At 44.5% G+C, this 13,344-nt stretch overlaps 1 protein-coding gene across 1 annotated transcript in view; it reads left to right on the top strand.

Moving 5' to 3' along the window:
• The window catches only part of LOC147105269 (adenosine receptor A1-like), a 156,335-nt gene extending 151,503 nt beyond the window's left edge, over window positions 1-4,832 (top strand). The window contains exon 2 of the mRNA XM_086011454.1: window positions 3,240-4,832. Coding sequence (XP_085867580.1) covers window positions 3,240-3,900 — 661 coding nt within the window. The 3' untranslated portion in view covers window positions 3,901-4,832. The remainder of the gene's footprint in view (window positions 1-3,239) is intronic.
• The last annotated feature ends 8,512 nt before the right edge of the window (window positions 4,833-13,344 follow it).

The following is a 13,344-nucleotide window of genomic DNA, read 5'->3' as shown; positions in this document are numbered from 1 at the left end:
CAGGAGGTAGGTATAAAGCCACTTACCCCCTTGATGCAGCAGTCCCCGCCTCTGTTTAACTGAATTCGTCAAACCCATCCAGGCAGTTAAATTCAAAATTGACGGGAAAATAGAGGCTTTCAGTATTTACAATATTTAAATTAAGGTACCGCCCCCTGGGAGCGGGTTGGTTGCCTGTCCCTGTTAAAACCTGAAGTGGGCAGGTTGGAGGCGGATCAGGTCGGGATTCACACTTTTTTAACCATTTAACTGCCCCCATGCTCCAAACACACCAGTCTTTTGAATAGATAAATTCCGGCCATTATCTCACTGCCCCTGGTGAGATCTGCTAATCAATAGCGGGTGTCAATCCTTGGACCTTTCTGCTCTGTAGGGCTGAGTTATTCACTGAGCCATTGGCAAAGCACTAATGGCATTTTAACCACTCAGAAGGCAAGCGAGGTACTGAGGAGCCAGTACTCTATAGTATATCTTATGACGTACTCACTGTCAAAAATAATGAACATTTGAATGAAGTACCGACAAATACTAGGACTGTATCAGGGAAAGGAATCAATGTCTTGAGGAGAGATGGGGAGTGGAGAAAGTTGGTGAGAATTTTTTTTTACATGTCATGGGGCACTTAAGCTTGAAATGGTATCATTATTGGGGTATAAGTCACTTGACATCTGTGGTTATGTGTCTTTCTCTCTTCTTCGACAGTCCCTTGGAACCGAGGATGACTTGCTTCCACACTAAAAATGAGTTCTCAGGTGACTGATGAGTCCAATGCGGGACCTACAGTCTCTGTCACAGGTGGGGCAGACGGTGGTTGAAGGGACGGGTGGGTGGGGTGTTTGGGTTGACATGCGCTCCTTCCGCTGTTTGCGCTTGGCTTCTGCTTGCTCCTGGCAAAGAAACTCGAGGTGTTCAGCGCTTTCCCGGATGCTTCTCCTTCACTTTGTGTGGTCTTGGGCCAGGGATTCCCAGGTGTCGGTGGGGATGTTGCACTTTTTCAAGGAGGCTTTGAGGGTGTCCTTGAAGCATTTCCTCTGCCCACCTGGGGCTCTCTTGCCGTGTCGGAGCTCCAAGTAAAGCGCTTGTTTTGGGAGTTGCGTATCAGGCGTGTGGACGATGTGGCCCATCTATCCGAGCTGATTGAGCGTGGTCAAAGCTTCGATGCTGGGGATGTTGGCCTGAGCGAGAACACTGACGTTGGTGCGCCTATCCTGCCATTGGATTTGCAGGATCTTGCAGAGGCAGCGTTGGTGGTACCTCTCCAGTGCTTTGAGGTGCCTGCTGTACATGGTCCATGTGCCATTACAGCCTTCGTTCACCTGAGGAAGAGAGTGTTTGAAGACCAGGACCTCAAACCCGGCACCAAGCTCATGGTCTACAGAGCAGTAGTGATACCCGCCCTCCTGGTTATGTAGATGAGACCCAGTGCTGGCTGATGTTCAAACCTGCTAATAGCAGGCAGTGCAGCTTACTCTTCTCAGCTGGACTGCCTGACCGTGGCAAAGATACCTGGCATCCAGAGTCTGGGCAGAAATGCCAGTACTGGATGGTGCCAGGTATCTGAAAAGAAAAGCGTTCAGATATCAGAACCTATTGAGTTATCTCTGTAAGTCATTTCGATTCTGCAAACGTAACTCAAATCTGTAGACTTGTTATCACATTTAAATTATAAATGCTAATGGATGAAGACCAACATAACAAAAACAGATTATCTGGTCATTAGCACATTGCTGTTTGTGGGACCTTGTTGTGCACAAATTGGCTGCCGCGTATCCCACATTACAACAGTGACTCCACTTCAAAAGTACTTCATTGTCTGTAAAGCACTTTGAGATGTCCAGTGGTCGTGAAAGGTGCTATATAAATGCAAGTCTTTCTTCTAAGACATTTTTAAATATGTACATTTAAGTTGCATTCCATGTAAGAACTGCAATCATGACAATTGCAGTCTTTATTGGGTACTTTTATAACATTGAATTTGTTTTTGAAATGGTAGAAAAATACAACAGCTGTATCCACCTCATGTATTGTGTACCTGAGACACTGCACACACGTGTTCCTTGCCCAAACTCATTTTTACCTTCCTATTGGCTGTAACAAACTGGAATAACTTGGACATCAGCACCACGGAGGAATCTGGACTGTTGGACTTCTGTACAGGCTGAGAGATGGGTGGTACCGAGTGGATGTTAAAGTACAGATGTAAATTAAATAGAGCTGTTGAAGGCAAATAGATGACATAAAGTGTTTCAAGTGATTTGTACCCAGCTCTGTATTGTACAGTATCTGGAATTCAGCCAACTGCAAATATCATTGTTGTCTCATTCAGCGAACAATGTTTTCTGGAACACGGCTTCTGTTGCACAGAATTGCTGATCAGCGTTCAATTCCTAAGACTCTTTTTACTAATCAAATTGATGTTATTGCAGTGGGGTGGCCTTGCCTTGAGCTAAATATCCAATCTGCTGTGAAATCATACACTACCATGCATTTGAGGAATTTGTAACAGCAAAGCATCATAGCAAATAAAACACTGTTAAACTAAAATGTAAATTTTCCGTAGCGATGATATTGACAGTATTTCTGTATTTTTCATCTTAAACAATCAATTAAGTGTTTAGTATTTAAATGCATGTTTCTCATAGATACAACAATCTAGAATCCAGAACAATTCCTCCACTGTTTGTTCCTGCTGTGTGGAGGTCCAAGTATATTGGCAAGCTGCTGTTAGAAACCAATCACTTTCTATTGATCAGCTGAGTTTTTCTTGTGCTCTCTTTCATGGGGTTGGTTGAGCTGCTTTGGGCTTCATTTTAAAGTGGTTTGAATCTCAAAGACTAAAATCTACTGTACATGCCAAGGCAAATAAAGTTTTGGTCATTTCTGGGTCAAAATGAAGGTTTATGCTTGTAATGAATCCCAAGATATTTAATCTCCACTTGTCCCTTTGCCAGAGAGGTCCTAGGAGATATTTAACATTAGCCGAGGGGGACTGGACCTCCAGTTTTCCCTCACTTGCTGAGGGGAAGCACTTGCTTCTGATTGGCACCTACTCGTGAAGAGATGGCTAGGGATGGTGGGGCACTAACTTATGTCCTATCAGTCCATGGTCGCGTACATTGCTGCTCAAGCTTTGTGTCCCATCTTAGATAGCACACTATCGTTTTAGAAGGAAAATTGTTACAATGAGCTTAAACGTGGAGTTGATGATCTAACTTGATGTTCTTGCTTCCTTTCTACAGTTATAAGAGTATTGTGACGCAGAAGCGAGCTGGGACTGCTGTTATCCTGTGCTGGGTTATATCTATAATTGTTGGCATGATCCCTATGTTTGGATGGAACAATTACACTGAAGCGACTCAAGATGAGGTGAATTCGAGCCTCGTGAACAATATCATCGTGTGCCAGTTTGAGACTGTAATCAGCATGGACTACATGGTCTATTTCAACTTTTTTGGTTGGGTGCTGCCACCTCTCGTGCTGATCTTTGTGATCTATGTGGAAATATTTAATCTTATTCGGAAGCATCTGAACCAAAAGGCAATGTCAATCAACAATGCCGATCGAAGCAGGTACTTTGGGAAGGAGTTAAAACTTGCCAAGTCACTGGCTCTAGTGTTGCTTTTATTTGCAATATGTTGGCTTCCTCTGCATATCATCAACTGCATTACGCTGTTTTGTCCTTCATGCGAAAAACCAATTATAGTGATGTACATCGCCATCTTTCTAACCCATGCAAACTCTGCTGTAAACCCCATAGTGTATGCCTTCAGGATAAATAAGTTCCGAGTGACTTTTCTCCAGATCTGGAGCCAGTACATTTGGTGTAATAAAAATCACAACTCAAATAATTTAAGCAGAGAACAGTTAAGAGCGATAAGAGAACAGAAAAGTACTATGTAACTTATTTACTTCTTAACCCGAAGCAATTGGCCTGGATAATCAAGTGCAAGATCATTATCAATTTTTGATACATTACCATCGAGTTCATTGAGTAACTATTAAAATATTGTGTGACGCAATGGTAAATGTGCAAAACAAAAATCCTCAGCTGTCATCTGATCAAAGAATGTTTGTTCAGGATTTGAACCATAGCTGGCAAAGCCTTTTCAACTCTTTATTTCTCCTCTGTTTGCTCTTTGTTCCTCTCCTTGTCATGTTTACACATTCTCAGATTTTAACAAAGTCACTGAATCAACAACAGGGTGAGTGCAGGCTGGGATACCTGGATGACAGAGTGAAGAGGATCAGGAACACTGCAGCTGATACACAGCGGAGACTGGCTTTGGCTTCCGCTCCTTTACTTCGCCAGTCACATCAAACAGGAAAGGATTTCCTTCAAGGTTACTGCTCCCAGACTGAACGAATCCTTGCAATAGCAACATCACACTGTGTACAGTGAACTTTCCCTGAAGGATTCAATCATTTTAACAGAGTGGAATCAATTCAAATCAAGACACTGATATATTTAAATAGACAAAATGAAATTTCTGCTGAAGACCATTGCTGTGTATCATTTAAAGGAACATGGTGACCTGACAATATGCTTCACCAGCAAATGGATTTTTTTAAATCATGAGTGTACTTTTGCTGATAGAGGTGGTGCACTTTGCTGTATTACTCTGTAAGATATAGCCAACAGGCCTTATATTTAGTTGAAAATGATCAAAACTATTGATGTGGTATTTTTAATTGATATTTAATGTTTAGCAGTTAATTAGAAGACAGAAATCATCATTATTGACCTAAAATTTGCACTAAGAGCTTGGTGAACATTAGTGGTGTTGATTGCCCATATGTTTATTTCATGCAGCTTAATACAGAGTTTGTGAAGAGCAAGGTGTATGTGATGTTCTTCTGTATTTAATCTGAACTTTTGACTGCATTCAGATGCAGTAAGCCAATGGTACAATTGAATAATTTCCACATGTATAGTTCATGCCATATAATGGTCACCATTGATACCACTTCATCATACAGTTCATCCCAATGCCATCAATAATTCATCTTTAAGCACAGCGTTTCTCCCAGTGTCATATCTGATATTACTTCTCAATGTTGTTCATCCTGATACTATCGGAGATATGTATTCGCCCGCAAAGCTCCTCCTAATATCATCACCAACTCATACTTATCATGAGTTTCTCCTTGGCAGTAAATAATTTTCTTTTAGTTTCAGTTCTTTGTGTAATCTTCATGATAGAGCTCCATCTCAGGCATTGTGTCTAGAGTGGACATGCTGGAGTGATGCTCACCAGCAGGAGCCTTTAGTCGGAGCTCTGAATATGGTGGCATCTGTTGTTACCAGCAGGAGTCCGACAGGTAAGTAGTTATTAGTGTTACTCCTCACCCGGAAGTTAGTTACTTTAACTAAAACAGTTCAATAAAGGAATGTATTACCTACCAAATGGAGATGTTGCATTCAGTAGAATGTACTGTATACTAATTATTGTAATACCCAGCTAATGTTACAAATGATTGTAATGGTGGAGTCGATATAAACAGATTTATTGTAACACGACAGTTACTTTAGCAGACAGACTATGATTAATGCCAAAGCTCTCAAACATTATAAGTTTACATCTTTCCCCTGATTTATTCATAACATAAATCAAGGTAGATTACACTTTCTTGCTGATGCAGTGATTTAAAACTTTCTTCACACATCAGAACACTTCTACTTGACGTAATGCCAGTTTTGGAACTAAATGAATGTTCTTTGGTTGCTTAGTAAGTAAATTTTGTTTGCTTTGCTGTTTGCTTTAAAATACACTACTGCAAGTCTGACTGTAAATCCTGCCCTGGCCCCAGCTCATTGGCTGGCCCAGTGATGCCCTAATAAGGATTTTTTTTCTCCCTCATCAGTTTCTGAGAATTATGTTTAGTTTTTTTTTTACTCTCTCATTAAATGTTTGGGTTTAAACCTGACCTTGTTACTGATGATACTAAACGCTGGGTAACAATCATTTTGAAGCCATTCATTAACAGACAAACACAACTCCCCTGATAATCCGGTGGAACCAGGGGTAAACCATCCAGAACACAAAAAGTTTCAGTTTTGATCCCAAGTCTGTGCTGTGTTGACTGATCTCAACCAGAGCAACAGAAAGGGTGCTACAATCGGCTTCAGCGCCTCTTTGTTAAAGAGAGGAACAATCAGCCATAGTTTCTAATACTGCTCATTTTCCGGTGACTCATGCTGGACTGTGGGCATGTGTGGGTGCTGGGTGAGACCAAAACTGGGCTTGGCTGTGATCGCTTGCTCAGTGAACTAATGTCCCATTACTCACGGTCTTGACCTCACATATGGAGAATGGCCATTTGTGTGAGGTACCAGGTTGTTGCTGGTGCCTGTGGAACTGTACCTCAGCACGACTCGCTGCCTTCAGGAAAGGAGCCTGCACCTTTCAGGAACTTAACATTGTGCATCTTCCCCAAGACCAAGATAATGCGCTTCACTGTTACAAAAGGAATCATTAGGAATGCACATTTAGAGGTCAAGGTGCTTCACAAAGTGTTCTAGTGAGCAATTACTTAATTTTAATACAAAATCTTTAACAGTTCAATAAAAAAAATTCCATGTCATTTTATGATTTTTTAATCAATGAACCAATTAGTCTGTGCAGTTTAGGAATAGAATCATTGCATATGACATGCCTTCTAGGCAAGATGGCAAATCTACTTTATGTGTCAATAAACTTCCCAAATGCACTTTATTACTATTGGATTGGAATGGATACTCCTTTGTAGTTTCATGATAGCATTTTTAAAATTCATTTATGGGATGTGGGAGTTGCTGGCAAGGCCAGCATTTATTGTCGATTCCTACTTGCCCTTGAGAAGGTGGTGGTGAGTACTCATTGAATGACGGAACAGAGTCGAAGGGCTAAATGGCCTACTCCTGTTCCTATGTTCCTATGTTCTTCAACCGCTGCAGTCCGTGTGGTGAAGGTACTCCCACAGTGCTGTGAGGGAGGAAGTTCCAGGATTTTGACCCAGCGACAATGAAGGAGTGGCAATATATTTCCAAGTCAGGATGGTGTGTAACTTGGAGGGGAACTTGCAAGTGATGGTGTTCCCATGCGCCTGCTGCACTTGCCCTTCTAGGTGGCAAAGGTCGTGGGTTTGGGAAGTGCTGCCAAAGAGGCCTTGGCGAGTTGCTGCAGTGCCTCTTGCAGATGGTACACACTGCAGCCACGTTGCGTTGGTGGTGGAGGGAATGAATGTTTAAGGTGGTGGATGAGGTGCCAATCAAGTGCGTTGCTTTGTCCTGGATGGTGTCGAGCTTCTTGAGTGTTGTTGGAGCTACATTCATCCAGGCAAATGGAGAGTATTCCATCACACTCCTGACTTGTGCCTTGTAGATGGTGGAAAGACTTTGAGAAGTCAGGAGGTGAGTCATTTGACAAGGAATACCTAGTCTCTGACCTGCTCTTGTAGCCACAGTATTTATGTGGCTAGTCCAGTTAAATTTCTGGCCAATGGTGACCCCCCAGGAAGTTGATCGTGGGGGATTCTGTGATGGTAATGCCATTGAATGTCATGGGGAGGTGGATAGACTCTCTTTTGTTGAAGATTGTCATTGCCTGGCACTTGTGTGGCGTGAATGTTATTTGCCACTTATCAGCCCAAAACTGAATGTTGTCCAGGTCTTGCTGCATGCGGGCATGGACTGCTTCATTATCTGTGGCGTTGCGAATGGAACTGGACACTGCAATCATCAACAAGCATCCTCACTCTGACCTTATGATGGAGGGAAGATCATTGATGAAGCAGTTCAATGATGGTTAGGTGTAGGACACTGCCCCGAGGAACTCCTGCAGCGGTGTCCTAGGCTGAGATGATTGGACCCCAACAACCAAAACCAAAATCCTTTTTGCTTGGTATGACTCCAGCCAGTGGAAAGTTTCCCCGATTCCCATTGACTTCAATTTTACTAGGGCTCCTTGATGCCATTCTAGGTCAAATACTGCCTTGAAACTCTCATCTCACCTCTGGAATTCAGCTCTTTTGTCTGATGGGGTGGTAATTGGCCGGATTGGATTTGTCTTGCTCTTTGTGGACTGGCCATACCTGGGCAATTTTCTACCTTGATGGATAGATGCCAGTGTTGTAGCTGTACTGGAACAGTTTGGCTAGAGGCACAGCTAGTTCTGGAGCACAAGTCTTCACCACTAGAGCCGGGATATTGCCAGGGCCTTTGGTGTATCCAGTGTGCTGAGCCATTTCTTGATGCCACGTGGATTGAATCGAATTGGCTGAAGACTGGCTTCCATGATGATGGGGATCTCAGGAGAAGGCCGAGATGGATCATCTACTTGGCACTTCTGGCTGAAGATGGTTGCAAACGCTTCAGCCTTGTCTTTTGCACTCACGTGCTGGGCTGCAACATCATTGAGGATGGGGATATTCATGGAGCTTCCTTCTCGCGTTAATTGTTTCATTGTCCACTACCATTCACGACTGGATGTGGCAGGACTGCAGAGCTTTGATCTGATCCAATGGTTGTGGGGTCACTTAGCTGTGTTGTAGCTTCACCAGATTGGCACCTCATTTTTAGGTACGCCTGGTGCTGCTCCTGGCATTCTCTTCTGCACTCCTGATTGAACCAGGGTTGGTCCCCTGGCTTGATGGTAATAGTAGAATGAAGGATATACTGAGCAATGTAGGGGGTGGTGTGTGCAGTCAGCTTTGCCCCTGACTATTTTTGAGCGGTTGGAATTGCTCCCACACCCCTGGGTTCTAGACACCGGACTTAGGTACAGGCGGCGATACAGAATTGGAGTAGACAACTGGTTTGGTGCAAGAGAAACTGTATTTTATTTAGAGTCACACTTAAAGTTACCACTTGGATTACTGGAGTAATTACAGGCATTGAAGAGTACACTTAATTAAGAATGGGGAAGACACGGCACAACGAGAGAAAATCACATTAATAATCCCCCTACCCTTGTCCCACCCCCAATACCTAACTAAATTGCACTACAAGAGCCAGGGATCATGCTCAACAATAGGGGTTTCTTGACAGTTCAAATCCTGTCAATTAAGCCGGTTGCGTTTTGAGGTTCACTCTTTGTGTCCTTTGGGGCCTACCATTGCCACATGGTCCCAGTCTTAGAACCTGCGAAGATTCTTCAGTTGGGTGGAGTCCGCAGATGCGGTAAGGGCGCGGTTGTGGATTTGTCTGAGTAAGTACCTTCTTTTCTCCGTTAGAGATAGGGAGTAAAGTCTTTGTTGGGTACTTTAGCTTGTAGAGCGGAAAACTATGGGTTTTGTTCTTCTGGTGGTGGTCTGGTCGTCGAGTTTTGTTGCAGTTGGGGTTCGGTTGGCGGTCTTCGGTGTCGGCTCGGTCGCGGTGGCCTAGATCATTACCTGTGTAGTGGTAATGATCTGGAGGTATGGTTTACCCGGCCCTTTGTTACCACGATGCTCGTGGTCGGTCTTCGTGTAAGGCTGCGGTTGCGGCCTAGTCGTCTTCGGTCGAGCCTGCCCCACCGTGCCTCCTCGCCGTGATGTTCTGTGAGCCTTCTGGTCTGCTTTTTTGAGTTTTGAGTAACCCTGCACCCGAGCGTGTGCCTGCTTGCGAGTCTGCGTTCTTTCTGCCCCTTTGGTTACCGGTGGGCCCACAATTATACTATTTTGGAGTTCGTTATCTGCACGCCAAATCAGGGCTAGTTCTTTGTCTGATTTTTGGCGGGCTCGTTAAGGTGATTATAGTCATTCACCTTAACTGGTTTTTGGGCGGTTGTCCCGTTGTTAAATGGTTTTTAACGTCTTGGTGTTTGTTTATGCATAATGTAAATTGGTGTCTTCCTGGCTTGGTAGCTAGTTTGAACTGTAGGTGATTATATATGCATAGTCTTGATGGGTTTTAACTTTGTGCAAGATTAAGCCTCTTCCTGAGTTGATTTGTTTTAAAGGGAAGAATGCGTGTTCTGTCTCCTTTAGCTGTCTGGTTTTGAATTAACAAATTAAAGCTGTCTTCCACAGGCCCGGGCATGTCAAGCTTGAGTTTTGAACTTGACATGCTGCGCAGGACCCTGCTTTTAACCTTGCAGTCTTTGCCATAAAGTCCAAAAGCCATTGTCCTTCAGGGTTCCCTTATTTAATAACTTGTCCTTCAGGGTCCCTTGTTGAATAATTTGTCCTTCAGGGTCCCTTAATTAATAACTTGGGAAATGTGGGAATTTTTAGAATGCTACACACTCCCCTGTGATACTTCAACTTGCTTCAAGTATCATACTTATGAAGGTGAGCAAAATTCCCGACCCTCCATAGCCAATCTTCCCCTGCAGTTACCTATCTAAAATCCCATGACACACACATTCCCCATTCTTTAAGAATGTAGTGTACATAAGCATACATAGGCAATAATACAATTACTTACATACATCCAAGCATAGAGGGGGTCCAACACCCCTGCACCACTTGGTACACTTACATCTTTATTGAAAATAACACGTCAAAGTCTTTATTAAAAATAACAAAACACACCAAAGCAACAATCTTTATTTCAGAAACACAAAAAAATTCAAACAGGTGTATCTCTCTCCACCTTAACATAATGCTTCTTCCAAGTCCTTTGGTTTTGAAATTCTAGTGTTTTGCCTTTTCCCTTGCACTGAGTGCACACTAGGTACAATACTATTCCCAGCTGGCAAACCACGAGGATGTGGGAAGCCATTCTAATCCATGAAGGGACCTCTATATTTTCAAAAATGTCCCACCAGGGTGGAACTACAATGTCCAATATCTTGGCCCCTATCTCTACTGTCTTCTGTTCTAACATGTAGAAATGTTTCTGTGAGACGATTACTGCTTTTACTAACTTGGTAAGATGTTCTGGTAGAGGGCAGATTTCGTAGCCGAAATGTGCTACATATTTTTGCAGGTTGGTAACATTTTCTGTTATAGTGAGGTGGACAGTGGAGGGTTCAGGAATGGGGACAATCTGTTCCTGGGCCACTTGGAACTTCTGCCTCGGGTTTAAAGCAGAACCTGCTGTCACTTACCGGACACCAGTTGTGCTGTCCAAGCTGGTAGTCGGGCGCACTGGTGGTGACACAATATGTCCCACCTCCTATATATGCTACCTGTGGGGGAACATGGTCTTGTGCCATTACCTCCATGGTACAGTTTATAGGGCGTGCGCCAGCAGCTTTAAACCCGCACTGTGGTTTAGAATAGGCGTTCAAGTGCTGGGGACACAGTATTATGTGTGCTACCCGTCTCCGGCACCCCTAGAGGTCAGTACCTGTCATAGCGTGCTTCCACTTTATGACATAAGGTGGGCCGCTGTAAAATGGATGTGTGCACCCCCTTGAATGACTCCAATGTTCTCTACCCTGTATACCGGTGCGGGTCGGGCTGTCCCACCCATGACTGGCATCCTCACTACTATCCCCATGATAGTGTGGTTAGAGTGCCCACAATCTACTGGGACAGGGTAGGCCTCAGAAGCCAGCCGGAGTTGGCATGGGCTCAATGCATTCTCAAATAGGTGGAGGGCTGCGAGGTGCTTGTTGCTGATCCAGGAGGGGACTAAACCCTGTTTTAAATCCTCCAGGTTACTGTGGCCCTCGCCTAGCAACCATGCCCCATACAGTACGCACACTTTGTTCTGTGCAGCCTGATCTGAAGCATTCCTGTCCTCTCTTATGAGGGCATTCACAGCTTTTGCATGCTTCTCCAGCTCAGCAATGATCTCTTTTAAATGGACCGTCATAGCTTGGTCCTTGTGTAACTCTGAGCCTACTACTATATTTTCATCCATTAAGATTTTCCGTAACTGTGTTTTTAAACCGTTTATCTGTGTCTGCAATTCTATGTCATCCAGGCTGTTTATGACAGAGGATCCTGTGTTATATGCTGTGAAAACATCATTCCAGGTTCCCCTTCTTTGTCTCCCCGTGTTGCTAAAGTACTCAGTGTGTGTAGTGTATACAAAATCGAACTCGTAGAATTTCCTGAACATTTCTCTTAACAGGGCCTGGTATAGCTGTTCTGTCTCTGTGGGGCACCACTCAGGTAAGTGCACCTCGGTAAGGTTTAAAATCACGGGAGCTACCGCGTAGTGTACCCCCTGGTATAGCACCTGTTCTGTCAGCACTAGTACCAGCCCATTCCCTGGTCCCTTGGTGGTGGCAGGGCACCCCTCTCTGTGTGTCCTTGCTGCCTGAGTCGTGGGCAGGGGCTTTCGGGCGCGTGCCACGAGTTCAGTGGCTTTAACTGGGGCTGGGGAGCGTGGGACTATGCAAGTGTGTAGGTGGGAATCCCATTCCACCCCCTCCCCGTTATCCTGCCATGATGCGGAGAAGATGATGGATATGCCCGTGGGGCAGGCCCTTTGCGAACCCCCACATGCAGACATAAATTCCCTGTTCCGACTCTCACCACTTATCCCAGCATACACTAGTTCCCCCTTGGATCCCTGTGACTGTCCGGTAGGTGTCATTCCCCATTCGTTCCCAGTCAGCTGTACAGTCCCCCATGTCTCTGCTCAGCTTTCTGAGCCACCAGCACCTTCCCAGGGGAATCTCTCCTCTGCAGGACAGGCACACGCATTTCCCCTCAGTGACCCCGACCCGTGAGGCCACAACCTGTACGCTGGGGCAGGGGAGGGGAGCCTCCCCGTAGGTGAACCCGGTCTGGATGGAGTATCGAGTGGAGTTGGATCCCAGCCACCCTGGCCATCTTCCCTCGTGGGAATAGATAGCGAGCTCCTCCACGCCTCGTTCGCTGCCCCCAGCAGTCACAACCGGTGCTCTCTCTCCTGAGCACTCATAAATTTGGGAATCCTCCACATCACCTCACTTCCCAGTGCTCATTCCTATCAGGGCGAGTAGGAGTATGTAAAGTCTGTGTGTTATATTGCGAATTACTACACAGACCACAAGAGTAAACTTTAACAGGACTTTACTATTCGAAGGTCAGGGCGGAACTGCTCAATAAATCCTTACACAGCACTTATATACCGGTGTGGTCACCACCAGTATTACAGTATACAGTAGCCAAGATAAAGTAGTGCAACCCTTAAAATAGTTCTCTTAAAGGTGGAACGTTACATACACTACAATCCTCCCTTTTTAGGTTAACAGTATATATTCCCATTAAATATAACATCATAACATATATACACAACTTCATGTAAAAACAGTTCACAGATTCAGTCTCTCTGGAGGCTTCCTGACTCTGTCCGGATAACGCCTCGGTGGTGTAGTAGTTTTCGGTGGTGTAGTAGGTTCTTCTGGCAAGGTCGATTCGGCTTGAAGGCCAGTGCCAGGTTCATCTGATTCCAGTATTACCGGATCGGAGGTAGATGCTATGGGTATCTCTGCTTCAACATTA

Source organism: Somniosus microcephalus, chromosome 18 (genome assembly GCF_052327205.1).
Source record: "Somniosus microcephalus isolate GS21.2 chromosome 18, FLI_Smic_1.0, whole genome shotgun sequence".
In the NCBI taxonomy this organism is placed as follows: domain Eukaryota; kingdom Metazoa; phylum Chordata; class Chondrichthyes; order Squaliformes; family Somniosidae; genus Somniosus; species Somniosus microcephalus.
The sequence above is the reverse complement of the archived record's forward strand: the minus strand, read 5'-3'. Positions and strand labels throughout refer to the sequence as shown.